At 43.8% G+C, this 18126-nt stretch overlaps 1 protein-coding gene across 4 annotated transcripts in view; it reads left to right on the top strand.

Annotated features, from left to right (window-relative positions):
* Window positions 1–18126, top strand: part of CCDC180 (coiled-coil domain containing 180) — a 97839-nt gene that overhangs the window by 60672 nt on the left and 19041 nt on the right. For 3 of the 4 annotated variants that reach the window (XM_058445517.1, XM_058445515.1, XM_058445516.1), the window contains exons 25-31: window positions 3693–3919; window positions 7651–7826; window positions 9379–9559; window positions 10677–10823; window positions 14821–14965; window positions 15144–15260; window positions 17876–17974. In XM_058445517.1, the coding sequence (XP_058301500.1) occupies window positions 3693–3919; window positions 7651–7826; window positions 9379–9559; window positions 10677–10823; window positions 14821–14965; window positions 15144–15260; window positions 17876–17974 (1092 nt within the window). The other variant, XM_058445518.1, reaches the window with a different exon arrangement.

Genomic DNA, 18126 nt, shown 5'->3' on the forward strand with positions numbered 1-18126 from the left:
GGTCTGCTTGGTGCAGAGCTGAGTTCAAGTCCTGGATATCCTTGTTAACCTTCTGTCTTGTTGATCTGTCTAATATTGACAGTGGGGTGTTACAGTCTCCCATTATTATTGTGTGGGAGTCTAAGTCTCTTTGTAGGTCTCTCAGGACTTGCTTTATGAATCTAGGTGCTCCTGTATTGGGTGCATATATATTTATGACAGTTAGCTCTTCTTGTTGAATTGATCCCTTTACCATTATATAATGGCCTTCTTTGTCTCTTTTGATCTTTGTTGGTTTAAAGTCTGTTTTATCAGGGACTAGGATTGCAACCCCTGCTTTTTTTTTTTTCTTTCCATTTGCTTGGAAGTCTTCCTCCATCCCTTTATTTTGAGCCTATGTGTGTCTCTGCACATGAGATGGGTCTCCTGAATACAGCACACTGATGGGTCTTGACTCTTTATCCAATTTGCCAGTCTGTGTCTTTTAATTGGAGCGTTTAGCCCATTTACATTTAAGGTTAATATTGTTATGTGTGAATTTGATCCATCATTATGATGTTAGCTGGTTATTTTGCCCATTAGTTGACGCAGTTTCTTCCTAGCATTGATGGTCTTTACAATTTGGCATGTTTTTTGCAGTGGCTGGTACCGGTTGTTCCTTTCCATTTTAGTGCTTCCTTCAGGAGCTCTTATAAGGCAGGCCTGGTGGTGACAAAATCTCTCAGCATTTGCTTGTCTGTAAATAATTTTATTTCTCCTTCACTTATGAAGCTTAGTTTGGCTGGATATGAAATTCTGGGTTGAAAATTCTTTTCTTCAAGAATGTTGAATATTGGCCCCCACTCTCTTCTGGCTTGCAGGGTTTCTGCTGAGAGATCCACTGTTAGTCTGATGGGCTTCCCGTTGTGGGTAACCCGACCTTTCTCTCTGGCTGCTCTTAGCATTTTTTCCTTCATTTCAAACTTGGTGCATCTGACAATTATGTGTCTTGGGGTTGTTCTTCTCGAGGAGTATCTTTGTGGTGTTCTCTGTATTTCCTGAATTTGAATCTTGGCCTGTCTTGCTAGGTTGGGGAAGTTCTCCTGGATAATATCCTGAAGAGTGTTTTCCAGCTTGGTTCCATGCTCCCCGTCACTTTCAGGTACACCAGTCAAACATTGATTTGGTCTTTTCACATAGTCCCATATTTCTTGGAGGCTTTGTTTGTTTCTTTTTACTCTTTTTTCTCTAAACTTCTCTTCTTGCTTCATTTCATTAATATGATCTTCAATCACTGATACCCTTTCTTCCACTTGATTGAATTGGCTACCGAAGCTTGTGCATGCGTCACGTAGTTCTCGTGCAATGGTTTTCAGCTCCACCAGGTCATTTAAGATCTTCTCTACACTGTTTATTCTAGTTAGCCATTCATCTAATCTTTTTCCAAGGTTTTTAGCTTCTTTGTGTTAGGTTCGAACATCCTCCTTTAGCTCGGAGAATTTTGTTATTACCAACTTTCTGAAGCCTACTTCTGTCAGCTCGTCAAATTCACTCTCCATCCTGCTTTGTTCTGTTGCTGGCAAGGAGCTGTGATCCTTTGGAAGAGAAGGAGCGCTCTGGTTTTTAGAATTTTCAGCTTTTCTGCTCTGGTTTCTTCCCATCTTTGTGGTTTTTATCTACCTTTGGTCTTTGATAATGGTGACCTACAGATGGGGTTTTGGTGTGGATGTCCTTTTTGTTGATGTTGATGCTATTCCTTTCTGTTTGTTAGTTTTCCTTCTAATAGTCAGGTCCTTCAGCTGCAGGTCTGTTGGAGTTTGCTGGAGGTCCACTCCAGACGCTGTTTGCGTGGATTTCACCAGCGGAGGCTGTAGAAGAGCAAATATTGCAGAACAGCAAATATTGCAGAACAGCAAATATTGCTGCCTGATCCTTCCTCTGGAAGCTTCATCTCAGAGGGGCACCTGGCTGTATGAGGTGTCAGTCGGCCCTGACTGGGAGGTGTCTCCAAGTTAGGCTACATGGGGGTCAGGGACCCACTTGAGGAGGCGGTCTGTCCATTCTCGGAGCTCAAACACTGTGCTGGGAAAACCACTGCTCTCTTCATAGCTGTCAGACAGAGACGTTTAAGTCTGCAGAAGTTTCTGCTGCCTTTTGTTCAGCTGTGCCCTGCCCCCAGAGGTGGAGTCTACAGAGACAGGTGGGCCTCGTTGAGCTGAGTTGGGCTGTACCCAGTTCAAGCTTCCTGGCCACTTTGTTTACCTACTCAATCCTCAACAATGGTGGATGCCCCTCCCCCAGCCAGGCTTGCCGCCTCACAGTTCGATCTCAGACTAGCAGTGAGCAAGGCTCCATGGGCATTGGACCTGCTGAGCCAGGTGCAGGATATAATCTCCTGATGTGCCATTTGCTAAGACTTTTGGAAAAGCACAGTGTTTAGGTGGCAGTGTTCTGATTTTCCTGGTACAGTCTGTCACGGCTTCCCTTGGCTAGGAAAGGGAAATCCCCCGACCCCTTGCGCTTCCCGGGTGAGGCAATGCCCCGCCCTGCTTCGGCTTGCCCTCCGTGGGCTGCACCCACTTTCCAGCTAGTCCCAATGAGGTGAACCAGGCACCTCAATTGGAAATGCAAAAATCACCTGTCTTCTGCATTGATCATGCTGGGAGCTGCAGACTGGAGCCGTTCCTATTTGGCCATCTTGGAATGGACCTCTAATATTTGTATTTTTAGTAGAGACAGGGTTTCACCATGTTTCCCAGGCTGGTCTCGAACTCATGACCTCAAATGATCTGCTGCCTCAGCCTCCCAATCTTATTCAACCATCTTGGAACAGACCTCTAATTTTTGTATTTTTAGTAGAGACAGGGTTTCACCATGTTGTCCAGGCTGGTCTCAAACTCATGACCTCAAATGATCCACCGCCTCAGCCTCCCAAAGTGCTGGTATTACCAGTGTAAGCCACTGCACCCAGCCACAGCAATGCTTTCTAAAATTCATTTTCCTCTCCTCATATCCCTGCAACCTACTCTAAAGTCACTCTTCAACTGTATGGCTTTCTTTATGCCTCCCTGGTTCTTTCTCTCTCCTTCTCAATACCTCTCTATTGAATATATCAACTTAGACTCTTTTGCTTCACCTTGGTCTATTTCTTCTCTCTTCCTATCCTCAAAAGCTCCATATCCAAGCTGGCAGACAGAGCTCTTCTTTGAGTGCAGGGAAGTAACTCTCATAAAATAAATCTTGTCCTCAAAACACATTCAAAATCACAGAACAATAACTTGAATTTCATAATCATAGAATTGCAGAAGAATCATTTTGTATATTGCTGTGGAAAAATTGGTATCTTAGACTTCTTTTTGAGCAGGAATCCCAAACTCAAATGCCCACAGGTATGTAATAGGAAAGAGGGCTGGAGACCAAGTGTAAAATAATGACAAATGATGAAGACTGTGCAGACATTACTCAGCTCCAACTAAAGATGCTGTGTGGGAATGCAGGCTCAGAATTGACATATTTTCTGATGTTTTAAGAGAAATTAGAAACCCAGATTTTTGTATAGAACTTCCTAATTTTTAAAGCACTATGTGTGTGTGGGGAAAAAACCTAGGCAAGATTTGGCCCACAATCTTGGCCCAAAATTTGGTTTACAACCTCTGATATCAAGGAACCTGTGGTTGGCATTTCCAAGTCCATTTGATGATATCAAGTCAACTTTAGTGTTGTTGCCTGCTTAGGAAGACGACAAGGAAGAGGGTCTAGAGGAGATATACTATGAGGACATGGAGTCCTTCACAGTCTCCAGTGGAAACACTTATTTTGTCTTTGTACCCCTGGAAGAAGAAGAGCATTGCAGCAAGTCCCATTCCACCTTCTCAGTCATGTTCATCAACGACACTTCCAGTGCCAAGTTCATAGAACAAGTGACAATTCCATCGAGACTAATTTTAGAAATTAAGAAACAGTGAGTAAAAAACTATTTTATTCTCATCCTGTTGTTCTGAGTTTTGTTAACAAGGTGAAATATTTTTTTAAAAAAAGGATTGGGCTGGTATCAGTTGGATAAAGAAAAAAATGTAGGTAACTGAAGGAAGGTAGGGGTGAGAAACACAATAAAAAATGGCAAAATCCAGGAATTATTTGCAGTCACAGATATCTTCTGTGAGAGTGACCCCCTGCACCCACCTCAGGAGGCTGTCTGCTGGCTTGGGCCTTGGACATAAGATACAGTGTTTTCCCTGACAGATACTTTTGGGTTCTAGTTACTGGTACGTCTGTGATCATAGGCTTCTTTTCTTTTTCTATTTTAATTCTATAGATATACACCATAAATATAAATATCTCATGTATGGTATTTTGTACTAAATATGTGCAAAATATAAGAATGGAACTGTCCACTCATAGAGTATATCCATATCCATCACTAGAAGACATGGCCAAAAGATACTACCAAAGAGTTTTTTTTTGCAGAAAATATAAGAACAATGAAGAATAGAGAAATGACCCATAATCCCACCACTGAGAATTTACTTCCCCTGACTTCCAAGTTTCTGGGCCTTTGTGTTTGAATTTGGATCAAATGTAGACATTTGTGTTTGCCTTTTGGATGGCATTCTCATTCTTGTCCTCCTGCCTCTAAAATGTCATAGGAGGGCTCATCAGCTAGAGATCTCCTGGTTCATGCACCTCCCATATGTAACATGGGCAGGAGGCTGGAGACAAGGAATGAAAGGAGTGCAATCAGGCCTTTGGGCTCTTTCTCCTACACCTCAGCAGCATCTCACCTTGGAAATGTCTCTTGACTCAAACATCATCCCTCTCCTTCCTCTACCAGAGGCCATCATCTGCCCTCTCCATAGCAGATAGGACAAAGGTCAGCAAGGACTGTCACAGGAGCTATTATTTACTGAGTGTATTTAATCCCCTTAACAACTGTGAGAGAGGTAGCTTACTTAACTCCATTTTACAGATGAAGAAACTGAGGCTCAGAGAGTTAGTCATTTGGCCCAGATCTCCAGGACAGGAAGCAGTTTGATCCAAGATATGAATCCAGACAGACCCTGTAACTCCAGAATCTTGCACCAACCACTATGCTATCTGGCCTTATGACTAACCAGAAAAAAAATTATCTGTCCAACTGATTGGGTTTGCATATTGAAGGATAACATGTGTTCATAAAAGTATGAAAATCATAAGTGTATAGCTCAATGAATTGCCCAAATATGACACAGTTGATACCCAAAGCCCACAAGAAATAGAACCATTACCAACCCTCCAGTGTACCCATCCCAAGTCACCACTCTCTCTTCCCCAAAGATAACAAATGTTATAACTTTGAGTTTATTTTGCTTATTTTTTTAACTTTATATAAATTAAGTCATACAGAACTCTTTTATTATGTTTATGAGAAATATATATTATTGAATGTGGATAGAGTTCAGTATAGTATCCTGTTATAAAAAAAAATCCATTTTATTAATCCATTTTACTGATACACATTTGGTCTTTCCAGTTTGGGGATATACCAATAATGTTGCTCTGAACATTCTTGTACAAGTCTTCTGGTCAATATATGTATACATTTCTGTTACATACAGAACTAAGAGTGGAACTGTTGACTCACAGAGTGTGTGTGTCCATATCCGTCTTTAGGAGATACAGCCAAAAGATACTACCAAGGAGTTTTCAAAAGTGGTTTTTAACAGTTTTACAGTTTATAACAGCATATGAGAACTTCAATTGCTCCACAACGTCACTGGTATTGTCAGTGGTTTTTATTTTAGCTGTTCTGATATAGTGGTGTTTCATTGTGGTTTTAATATGTATTCTCCTGATGAGTATGATATTGTATACCTTTTAAAATACTCGTTGGGCCATTTGGTTATCTTTTTGGGAAATGCCTAGCAAAATCTTTTGCCTATTATTTTTCTGGTCGATTTTCTGTCTTTTTAAATTAATTTATGGGAATTAATTATATATTCTATAGCCAGGCATGGTGGTGTGTGCCTGTAATTCCAGGTACTCAGGAGGCTGAGGCAGGAGAATCACCTGAACCCGGGAGGCGGAGGTTACAGTGAACCAAGAGAGTGCTGCTGCACTCCCGACTGGGAGACAGAGTGAAAGTCCGTCTCAAAAAAAATTAAATTATATATTCTATATAAGGCTTTGTCAGATAAATAAATGGCAAATGTTCATCCCCTCTCTGCACTTGCCTTTTTAAACTCTCTTTCAAGGTATATCTTTTAATGAACAGAAGTTCTTATTTCTAATAAGGTCCAATTCATCAATTTTTAAATTAGGGTTAATTTACTTTATGCCTTACCCTCAAGGACATGGAGATGTTCTCCAATGTTATATATTTAAAATGTTATTGTTTTCAACTTCCATATTAACATCTAAAATCTACCTGGAACTGATTTTTTGTTTACGGTGTGAAATAGGGGTCAAGATTCACTTCTTTCCCGTATAGATAACCAGTTGATCCTGGGTCACTTAATGAGGAGACTCTCCTCTCCCCCACTGCTCTGCAACGTGTCTTTTCTAGTTCTCTATGTGTCTATCCAATGACTTCACGCTGCTTTATTACTACAGCTTTACACTAAGTCTTAATATCTGATAGTGTAAGTCCTCCACCTTTAGTCTTCTCCCTCCATTATTCTTGGCTCTTTGTATTTCTACATAATTTTTAAAATTAGCTCAAGTTTCCATAAGACATCTGCTGCAATGTTGTTTCTTGTTATTGCATTCAATCTATAGATTAGTTTTTGGAAACTGACATCTTAACAATACATGACCAAAAAAGTACCATACATTTTTAAAAGGAAGAAAGGATAAGCTGAGAAGCAACATTTGCAACTCACATCAAAGTCAATGACCTTCATGTCCCTAGTATATGAAGAGCTCCTAGAAATTGACTTGTAAAAAAAGAACAGCTATTCACAATAGAGAAATGGGCAAAAGACATTCATGGACAGTACACAGAAAGAGAAATTAAATACTCTTGGGTTTTTTTGAGGCAAGGTCTCACTCTGTCGCCCAGGCTGGAGTTCAGTGGCGTGACTCACTGCAGCCTTAACCTCCTGAGTAGATGGGACCATAGGCGCATGTCACCATGACCAGCTAATTTTTAAAATGTTTTGTAGAGATGGGGTCTCACCATGTTGCCCAGGCTGGTCTCAAACTCCTAGGTTCAACAATCCTCCTGCTTCAGTCTCCCAAAGTGCTGGGATCATAGGCATGAGCCACAGTGCCCAGCCTAAATAATCTTAAACACATGAAAATATGCTCAGTCTCAATCATAATATGACAAAATTGTCAAATTTAGATGTCTGACAATACACTCTGAGACTGTGGAGAAACAGGAACATTGCTGATAAGAAAAAAATTGCCTTCTAGTGGAAAACAGTTTGGCCGTATCTGCCAAAACCACAAATGTATTTTAACCTTTGATTTAGCAATTCCAGTTCAAAGTCATTTATCCAAAGAAACACTTCTACATCTGACATATGTAATGTCCTCCAGCAGTGGTATGGTTAAACGAGTAATGGTCCATTTACACAATGAAATGCAATGCAGCTGGGAAATGAAATGAAGAAGAAGGAGTGAAAGGGGGAAGCACTTTTGGTGTCCATGTGGAAAGACCTCTCATGGGTCATGATTGCTGGCAGGGCTGACCCTGGCTGATCTCTCCCTCAGACTTCGAGCTGGCTTCTTCGAGCACCTCGAGAAGTGGTTTGACCAGTGTTCCCTCAACACCCGGGTCACCGTGGCCACCAAAATCAATGAGCTGGATTCAGAACTGGAGCTGCGTCTGCATCTGCACCAGCCAAGAGCCCAGCAGATTGAAAAAGACATCCACAACGTCAGGGCAGGTACAGACGCTGCCTGGGAATGTCTGCCCTGCCCCCAGCCCTTCCTTCAGCGTCTGCTGCACCGTGGCTCCATGTTCATTAGCTGCCCCAGTTTGTACGATGCAATGTTTAGCATGTTCTCATCACATCATGGAAGATGTACATAAGGGTTCACACCTCCAAGGCTTGCAGAAAAAGGTAGTACTCAGAATCCTCCTGTGAGATTTTTTCTCATTTCCATTTTTTGTCAAGAGGGTATTAGAGTTGAAAACAAAAAGTGTTGTACTGTTTTAGCTCTTGGAACCCAGATCTGCTCTTACACCTTTCAGATACACACCTGCATGGTGGATGTTCTAGAGGTAAGCTCATAGCTCAGGGATTAGAGCTCTCAGTTTCAACTCCTGTGACCGTGTGACCCTGTACAGGTTATCTGACCTCTCTGACCCCTCTCTTACCTGCAGAAGGGGTTGATAGAGGTGTTAAGGAGGTGGTAATAAACCCTTTTTAAATGGTATAGTAAGGAATCATGAGCACTTGGTACAAGATACAGCCTCCAAAAGTGTTAGCCATTATTTCTACTTTATCATTTATCATACTTAAAAATACATGCATTTCACACCTATGTGGGCTCTGTTAATGTGGGGCCAGGGAGCATGTTTTCATTAGGATTCTTCAATGACCTCTGTTGGTTTTTCACCCAAATTATACTCCAACTCCTTCAAAGCCTTTTAGAGCTATCAGAGAGCCCCGTCACTAACCCATGCAAACTCCTATTCCTGGAGCAGGGATAGAGGTGACAACTGGCCTTGAATCCCAGTCTCAGGCAATTTGTGTGGCATTTGGAACCTCGTTGTTCTCGTCTGGAAAATGTGTGTGCTAAATGCACTGAGGAATAAAAAGGATTCTACGTGCACTGAGTAGAAGCTCCCTGACCCAATACACAGTGTGGAAAACAAGGCCAGAGAAGTGAAGTCCCAGCATCTCACCATTCATTTTTGGCAGAGCTGGGACTACAGCACTTCCAGGCGATAGTGGGGTCAGATGGGAGGTGGTCGAGGTTGGGGGGTCTAGGGACTCTCTGCTCATTTAAAGGCCCATGATGGAGCCCTGGAAGCCCAGTCCTTGTTCTTGCCACTCCACCTTGGAAGACAGTTGGAATTCAGGCTCACTGGACATAAGTATCTGCTGATATTAAGGAGCAAACTCAGACTGCTCGGTGATGTACTTGCTGTTACCCACAAGACCCTCTCACCTAGATCTCAGCCCTCCCCAACACCCCCTGCCCATCCTGCCTGCTACTCAGCTGCTCCCCAGACTCTCCGTCTTCCTGGCTCTGTTCCCTCTGCTCCAGGCAGGGTGTCTCCACCAACAGGAGCTCCCTACTCATGGCCAGGCCTCCTCTCCAGCCCAAGCCCTGATGAAGGCAACAGGGGCAGGACAAGGGGCCTTGACCTGAATCGTTCCTGTTCTGCAGCTGGCCGGAGAGAAACAGCAGGCGGGCCTTGTTCCAGGAAAGCAATGTGCTGAGGTGAGTCGGGTCCCAGGGGCCCCAGCTCTCTTAATCCTTTTTCAGCCGAGCTCTTGCTTCATCAAGAGCGGTTGGACAGACACTGTGCTGGGGTGACTGAGACGCTGAAGAAGGAGCGGCTGATGTTCTGCCAGTTCCAAGAAGAGCAAAACGTGAGGAGCAAAAACTTCCGCCTCAAGATCTATGACATGGAGCACATCTTCTTGAATGCCACCAGAAGCCAAAAGTAAGGGGTCCTGGGAGTCTCCACCCCAGCCATGTGGCTCTAGAATCCCAGTTCGGCTGCTGCTTTCAAAGGAGCCGCCCTCCCTGTAGACACAAAAGCAGAAGGCACCTCCAGAGCCTTCTTTTGAGTTAAACTCTTCAAGAGAGTCAAGTCAAACTCTGTGTGGAATATTGCTTGAGAGGGCAGGGAGCGAGCAGCCAGAGAGCAAGGAATACACACAGGCAGCATGCAAGGGTGCACACCATATGCTATGAAATATCAGTGGTGGGGAAGACCACTTCCCCTCAGGAAAAATCAGGCAGGGCTTCCTGCAGGAGGCAGCATTGAAGATGAACTCAGGGGAGTCCTGAATGGAGAAACATGGGAGACAGTTGAGTTCCACAATCAGTGAAAGAGCACTGGCTCAGCTCAGTGTAGGAGTGTGCTCAGGGCAGAGCAAGGGGCTCCAGAGAGGCCATTTGGGTTATGAGATGGAGGCCTCAGGCAGGTCACAGGGAGAAGACTGGCAAGTGTCTACGCAGCCATCAGGCACATGAGGGACAGCTGTTTCTGGTGGACTTGGTTGTAAAGAGGACACCCCCAGGGCACTCTTTTGGGGTATCATGGGTGCAGGAGCCACCTTGCTGGGGGTCAGACACAGCCCACTAGAGCAGGGACAAAGATCCAATAGGATCTTCTGGGATTCTTTCACCAATTTGATGTACTCTGATCCAGCACACCCAGAGTGTGTCCTGCAGACACTGGAATTTTGAACTTCCTTCTACTGCCCCCTTTGCTACCCAGAGAAGCTGGGCAGCTGGGCACTGCTTGTGGAGCCCAAATAGATTCCCAGGATGTCCTCCTTTCAGGCCCAAGTCACTACCCTCCCCTCTCATGCCCCCCAAACTGGTCACCCATCAGCGTTGTGCCCCCAGGAAGGTCACCTATCACCACCTGTGCCTCCCATGTCCCCAGGATGCTCACCGTCACCACCTGTCCCTCCTGTGTCCCCAGCCTGGTCATTATCATGACCGGCCCCTCCCTTGTCCCCCAGACTGATCACCATCACCACCTGCCCCTCCCTTGTCCCCCAGGGTTGTCACCCATCACTGTCCTGTTCCTCCTCTCTCTCCCACAGGCTGGTCATTCTCAGCAACACACTGCACCAGGAGTTGCTTAGCTATGTTGATGTCACCCAGGTGTCCCTGCGCAGCTTCCGGCAGTACTTGGAGGAGAGTCTGGGCAAACTCCGCTACTCAAATATTGAGTTCATCAAACACTGCAGGTGGGAGCCAGTGTCCAGGGCCTCTTCAGGCCACCTGAGTTTCTCTATTAGGATGTGTTCTTGTTTCCCCCTTAATTTTTAGTTTTGACAAAAATATACATAACATCAAACTTAACATCCTAACCATTTTTAGGTGCACAGATCAGTGGCATTAAGGATATCCTGGTTGTTGTGCTACCATCACCACCACTGGTCACCAGAACTTTTTCATCTTCCCAAACCGAAACTCTGTACCATTAAACAAGAACTCCCCATTCCTGCCTCCCCATGGCCCCTGGCAACCACCACCCTCCTTTCAGTTTCTATGAATTTGAAACCTCTAGGTACTTCGTATAAGTGGAATCATATATTTGTCCTTTTCTTGTCTGGCTCATTTCATTTAGCATAATGTCTTCAAGGTTCATCCATGTATCATGTATCATGTGTCACAAAATCATTCCTTTTTAAGGCTGAATAATGTTCCATTGTGTGTATATATCACATTTTGTTTACCCATTCATTTTTGATGGACATCTGGGTTGTTTCCATCTTTTGGCTATTGTGAATAATGGTGGTAGGAACATTGGTGTGCAAATACCTGTTCAAGGTCCTGGTTTTAATTATTTTGGGTATTTTCTAGAAGTGGAATTGCTGGATTAAATGGTAATTCTATGTTTAACTTTGAGAGGGACCATCATACTGTTTCCACAGCAGCTGCACCATATTCATTCTCACCAGCTATGCACAAGGGTTCCAGTTTCTCTACATTATCACCAACGCTTGTACTTTCTGGTGTTTTTTGTTTTTTATAGTAGACCTGTTAATGGGTGTGAGGTGTTTCTATGTTGTGGTTTTGATTTGCATTTCCCTGATGATTAATGATGTTAACCTTTCCGTGTGTTTGTTGGCCATTCTTTCCCCTTATTTTTACCCCTGCAGTCTTAATCCTGGATGAAAGTAATCCTAGATTTAGTCTTTGACATTTTTGAAAGGCTATATTTATTTTTTAAGGCTTATGCTATTTTAAAAATCACAAATCTTTTAATCATTACAGCATAATCAAACACAGACTGTATATAAAGTACAAAGTGGAAGCCTTCCAAAAATATATTTTCTATGTGCCTGTACTTCTGTATACAGGAGCAAAAAATTGTTAGTTTTGTACAGAAATGGAATCCTAGTATACACGCTGACCCACAGCCCCCCACTACCAGCATCATCAAATCATGGTGATGAAGGGAGTAAGGGAACTTCCTTTCCACCCCTGAAGTTTCAACAATTTGAGCCAATAAAACAAGGCCGGGCACAGTGGTTCATGCCTGTAATCCCAGCATTTTGGGATTCCGAGGCGGGCGGATCACCTGAGGTCAGGAGTTCGAGACTAGCCTTGCCAACATGGAGAAACCCCGTCTCTTTACTAAAAATACAAAAATTAGCTGGGCATGGTGGCAGACGCCTGTAATCCCAGCCACTTGGGAGGCTGAGGTAGGAGAATTGCTTGAACCTGGCAGGCAGAGGTTGCCGTGAGCTGAGATCACACCACTGCACTCCAGCCTGGGAGACAGAGTGAGATTCCATCTCAAAACAACAACAACAACAACAATAAAGACAATAAACAGATTAACGGGAAACCAATTTATTAACATGCAAGTGTGTAGGTGTCACACAAAGTTTGAAACTCAAACAAAGACCAGATGGTTGAAGCTTAAATAGCCTCTTCATAGGAGAGTGAGAAATGGGAGATGTAGGAAATTTTAGAGGAAGAGTAAATGATGTTTAGGGGAGATTAATGGACCCAAAGAACAGACAATAGCCTGGGACCAATTCTGTCTGGGCTCTGGGTGTGGTGTCAGCTCCAGTCTTCCTTCCTACAGCTATGCATCAGTTTCTCCTGGTTGATGAGATATCTGGGGAAGGGATTCACAACAGTTGAATATCTTCTGGAGGATCCAGCCTTTAGGTAGACAGGTGAACTTTAGAGAAAGCTCTTCCCTGCATTTGCTGCTCTCCAGGTACTCTCAGTTTGAAGTTCAAAGCAGCACATTTTTGGTTTCATTTTCTGAGCCCCAAGAGTGGGCACCTTCCATGTCAGTATATGCAAAACTTGCATTTGTTTTAAATATTATTAAGATTTTTCTGATTATAAAAATAGAATTTTTAAAGAAAATTTGGAAAGTAGCGAAAACTAGAACTATAATTTGACATGTTAATCATCTCTACCTTGCCTATCTCTGCATCTGTCTTGTATATTTTAGCTTCATTCTAGCTAATTTCTTTATATTATTCTTCCTAGTCACTGATTCACTCTGCAACTGTGTTGAACCTCCTGCAAATCTATTCACTGAGTTTTCAATTTTAATTATTATAGTTTCCACTTGTAGATATATACATATATGTATATATAGACATATATTATATATATATATATATATATTTTTTTTTTTTTTTTTGAGACAGAGTCTTGCTCTCTCACCCAGGCTGGAATGCAGTGGCACAGTCTCTACTTACTGCAACCTCCACCTCCTGGGTTCAAATGATTGTCCTGCCTCAGCATCCTGAGTAGCTGGGACTACAGGCATATGCCACGATGCCCAGCTGATTTTTGTATTTTTAGTAGAGGCAGGGTTTCACCATAGTGGCCAGGCTGATCTTGAACTCCTGACCTCAAGAGATCCACCCGCCTCGGCCTCCCAAAGTGCTGGGATTACAGGTGTGAGCCACCACTCTCTGCCCATTTATAATTATATTTGATACTTTTTCAAAACTGCCTGCTCCTTGTTCATATTTTGAAGCTTACTTTTTATTCCTTTAAACATCTTAAGCCTAGTTATTTTATAGTCTATATCTGATATTTCTAATATGAGGGTTTTTGGGAGGTCTGCTTCTGTTCTGTATTGTTTTACTGTTTCTCATGCATGGTATCTTGTATCTTGATTCCTTATCAATTTTTAAAACTACGAGTCACTCATTTTCCTTGGGACTTTATCTGTGGCATTCTTTGAGGCCTGGACTGGACATTGCGTTCCTTCAGAGAGACTCTTTATTTGTTTCTGCTGGGTAGCCAGGGAGCACTACCTACCCAGGACCAATTAGAATTTTCTGCTTGAGGTTTTTTGGGTCACTCCAGAGAACATGCATTCATTTTGTAAATGTATGTGAAGTCTAGTTTGTGTGAAGAATTTTCAGGGGACAGAGATCTTTTCTTTCCTCTTTACCCTTGGATCTAGACAGGCGAGAGTCCTGGTATCTGGTGGGGTTTGTTTCTTCCTCAGTCTTATAATGCAAAAGTTGTCCTCTGGATCCAGCTCTAGGCTATCCCTTCACCTGTGCAGTCATCAGGACTGAAACTCCAAGTCTCTGGTGCAAAGTGTTGGCTTCTGGTGCTGCCCACATTCCAAGCTCCCTTCTAGTTTCACTTCATCTGGAATTCTTTTTTTTTTTTTTTTTTTTTGAGGTAGAATCTTACTCTGTCAGCTAGGCTGGAGTGCAGTGGCACAATCTCGGCTCACTGCAACCTCTCCCTCCTAGGCTTAAGAAATCCTTCCACCTCAGCCTCTCAAGTAGCTGGAATCACAGGCACATGCCATCGCACCTGGCTAATTTTTTTTACTTTTTGTAGAGACAGGGTCATGCTGCCCAGGCTAATCTTGAACTCCTGGCCTCAAGTGATTTTCCTGCCTCAGCCTCCCAAATTTCTGGGATTGCAGACATGAGCCACTGCGCCTGGCAAGTTCATGTGGAATTTTACCTTTATACAGTCCCAAGAAAGCTATTTTTATTTTGAATTTTGTTTCAGTTGGGTCTGTTAGAGTCTCCAACCTGATGAACTGCAAAAAATGGAAATTCTGCACCATTTATGAATCCTACTCCTGTCCTTAAGCTATCTGCGTTCATTTTCCCACATCTTGAACTCTAACCGGAAGCCTAGATTAAAAGTGTGTGTCAGCCACAGTATTTGGGATAGATGAGAACTCTCAGGTCTGACCTGTGGCTTTTATTTCTCTTTGATTATTTTCAGATTGTTTTCAGAGGGAGGCAACTTTTCTCCTAAAGAAATCAATTCACTGTGTTGCCGACTGGAGAAGGAAGCTGCTCGGATAGAGTTGGTTGAAAGTGTCATCATGCTCAACATGGAGAAGATGGAGAACGAGTACCTGGACCAGGTGGGGCCTCCAGCCAGGCGCCAGGCCAACTGGTTCCACAGTATCCCTTGCTCAACTCCCTCTGAAGGGAGGGCCAAGCCCTCCATTCAACCATTCACTGGGCCTGTCCTGCTCCTCTTTCAGAGTCCAAAAGGTCCAAATTAAGCCCCCGTCCTTTACTCTTTATCTCTCTGTACAGGCCAATGATATCATCAACAGGTTTGAAAGCAAATTCCATAACCTGTCTGTGGACCTTATTTTCATAGAGAAAATCCAGCGGTTGCTGACGAATCTGCAAGTGAACATCAAGTGCCAGGTAGGACAGATTCATTCTTCATCAAGGATCTTTATCACATACACTTGCACACCAGGCACTGTCCCCGGTGCTGGGAGGCCACTGTGGTCTCTGTCCCATGCGTGGGACTTGCTCTCCAGCCAGGAAGACAGAAACAATCTTTTTTTTTTTTTTTTTGAGACAGGGTCTTGCTTTGTCGCTCAGGCTGGAGTGCAGTGGCGTGAACAGAGCTCACTGTAGCCTCAACTTCCTGGGCTCAAGTGATCCTCCAACCTCAGTCCCACAAGTAGGTGGGACTATAGGCACACACCACCATGCCCAGCCAATTTTTTCTATTTTTTGTAGAGATGGGGTCTCCCTGTGTTGCCCAGGCTGATCTTGAATTCCTGGGCTAAAGCAATCCTCCTGCCTCAACCTCCCAAAGTGCTGGGATTACAGACATGAGCCACTGCGCCTGGCCAAAAATGAAATCTTAATAACTGCTAGTGTTTACTAGTTATTAAGCACCATGCATCCTGCTAAGCAACTTATTTTGATTAGCTGTGTTAGTCCTCACAAGAACTATAGGAGGCAAGTGCTGTTTTTATCTCCATTTTAAAGATAAACTGAGGCAGTATTTTAGTGACTTAGGTAGGAACACAGGGCTCTTAAAGGGTAAAGTCAAAATGTGAACCCAGGTCTGACCGACACCAGAGCTTATGGCCTTAACCACAAACAGACCATCTGTGCAACAGAAGGAGAAGGTGGCTGCGTGGGGATTGAGGGGCCAGAGGACTTAACCTGGGCTAAGAAAGTGGGGATTCCAGAAGCTTGAGGGAGAAGTAGGAACCAGCCAGGTAGGCAGTGGGGAGTGAAGCATTCTGGAGAGATGACAGAGAAAATCCAGGGGGCTGGAGCCCAGGACTGCAAGAGTACGAGGGAGAGATGGGGGAGCTCTGTGGTTGGAGAGCACCAGCGGGCAGACAGTGGGGGCCTGGGAAGGGTTTGGGTGGAGCTGTGTGCTCAGGGCTGCACTTGGAGTGTGGGGGTCCTGACTGCTGACCACAGAAAGGCTGGAGGTGGGTAGGAGTGAGGCAGAAGTGTGAGGCTGATGGGGAGAGAATCACGGCCTGGGCACAATGTCAGCAGGGACACATTCTGATTCCAGAGCTGAGTGGAAGTGGGATGGGAGGGACTTGGGGTACACTGGAAATGAAGGGCCTAGGTTATCTGCATAGGTCAATGCCCATTCAGGGAACAATGTTTGAGGACACACTAGGGCTAGGACAAGCCAAGGTGAGGACAGACTTGTCTTTTGGGAGTGGCAAGTGCAGTTCGATAAAAGAAGGGTTTGCTGGCATCTCAGGCTCTGAGATAGGGACTCCAGACCCAGCTTCCTGCCTGTTTCACCCCAGGAAGCATTTAATTCCTCCATCTGTGAAATGGGAATCATAAAAGCAATTCCTAATATTATGGCACCGATAAAGGAGCTGATATGTGCTAAACTCATGACATAGTCCCTGGAGCACAGTGAATCCTCAATAAAGGCAGGCTATGGTGGAGGCCCCATATGAACCTCTCAGGACCGGCTGGCTTCCAGTCATTCCAGAAGGAGCAGGAAGCAGCTGCAGGGAGCAGAGCCCACGGCTCCAGGGCATGTCACCACACTCTTGTTTGAGGAGCATATTCCTAATGGGCCTCCAGCTGGTGCCGGCACTGATTCTTTTTTCTGAACTGATATCTGGGGACTGTTCACAGTGTACAGGGGTTGCATTTCAAAATATCTAACACCTGTGATAAACAAAATACATTTCCATCATGGACAATACTGGGAATATAGAACAAATATAAAACAGAGAGTAAACCGTAATTCTGCCATACAGCATAACCCCTGTTTAAGATTTCAATTTATTTTTTAAGTTTTTTTCCTATACATGAAAAGATGGGGATATGCCAAAATTGGCTGTTTGCTATTTATACCAGTTTTATAAGCTGTATAATCTTTAAATATTCTGCAAAGACACTATTTTGATGGCTTCTCTGTCATGGATGTGTTGACATTTTTATTTAAGCATTCCTTTCTGGAGGAACATTTGGTGAATTTTGCGTCTTGTTATGAAAGGTGATGCTGTGAGAAGTGCACTTGCCAGGACAGTCTGACCACATCCTTTGGAGGCCTCCTAGAAGCCACAGTCCTGGGTCAGAGCATGACCTTTCTATGGCTCTCTAAGCTTTCCAGGGAGTTTTTACAGCCTTGGCTCTGCACTGCTGGAGCAGAGCCTGTGCACTTGCCAGGACAATCTGACTGCATCCTTAGGGCGCCTCGTGGAAGCCACAGTCCTGAGTCAGAGCATGACCTTTCTATGGCTCTCGAAGCTTTCCAGGGAGTCTTTACAGCCTTGGCCCTGCTGAAGCAGAGCCTGTCCTCCAAACTCCCTCACCACACTCTGGGGTGCCAATTTTGCTTGAACCTTACTTATTTGAGAGGGGAGAAAATCTTTTTAATTCGTATCAATGTCTGGTAAAACTGCATATTTTTCCCTGATTTCATTTTTTTCAGTGCTTAATCAGTTTCTCAGATGGTATGTTTCACAGAACATTTCCCAGATCACAATATGTATTCTAGAAACAAAATCTCGGAACCTCTGGTTTTCTAGGTGGCAAAATCCAATTCGCAAACAAATGGATTAAATTTCTCTCTGCAACAGCTTCAGAACAAGATAAAAACTTGTCAAGAGTCCAGGGGAGAGAAAACCGTAAGTGTTCAATGGGTTCTGCATGTGAATAATAAAGATATATCATGCTAAAGTCATAAATGTGAAATAAACTTACATGTGTGTATAGGATTTCTCCAGCACAAGGTTGGTGGGGTGGGGGGACATCTCTGAGCCTTCCTACTTAACCCCTG

This window comes from Hylobates moloch, unplaced genomic scaffold (genome assembly GCF_009828535.3).
Source record: "Hylobates moloch isolate HMO894 unplaced genomic scaffold, HMol_V3 SCAFFOLD_10, whole genome shotgun sequence".
Classification (NCBI taxonomy): domain Eukaryota; kingdom Metazoa; phylum Chordata; class Mammalia; order Primates; family Hylobatidae; genus Hylobates; species Hylobates moloch.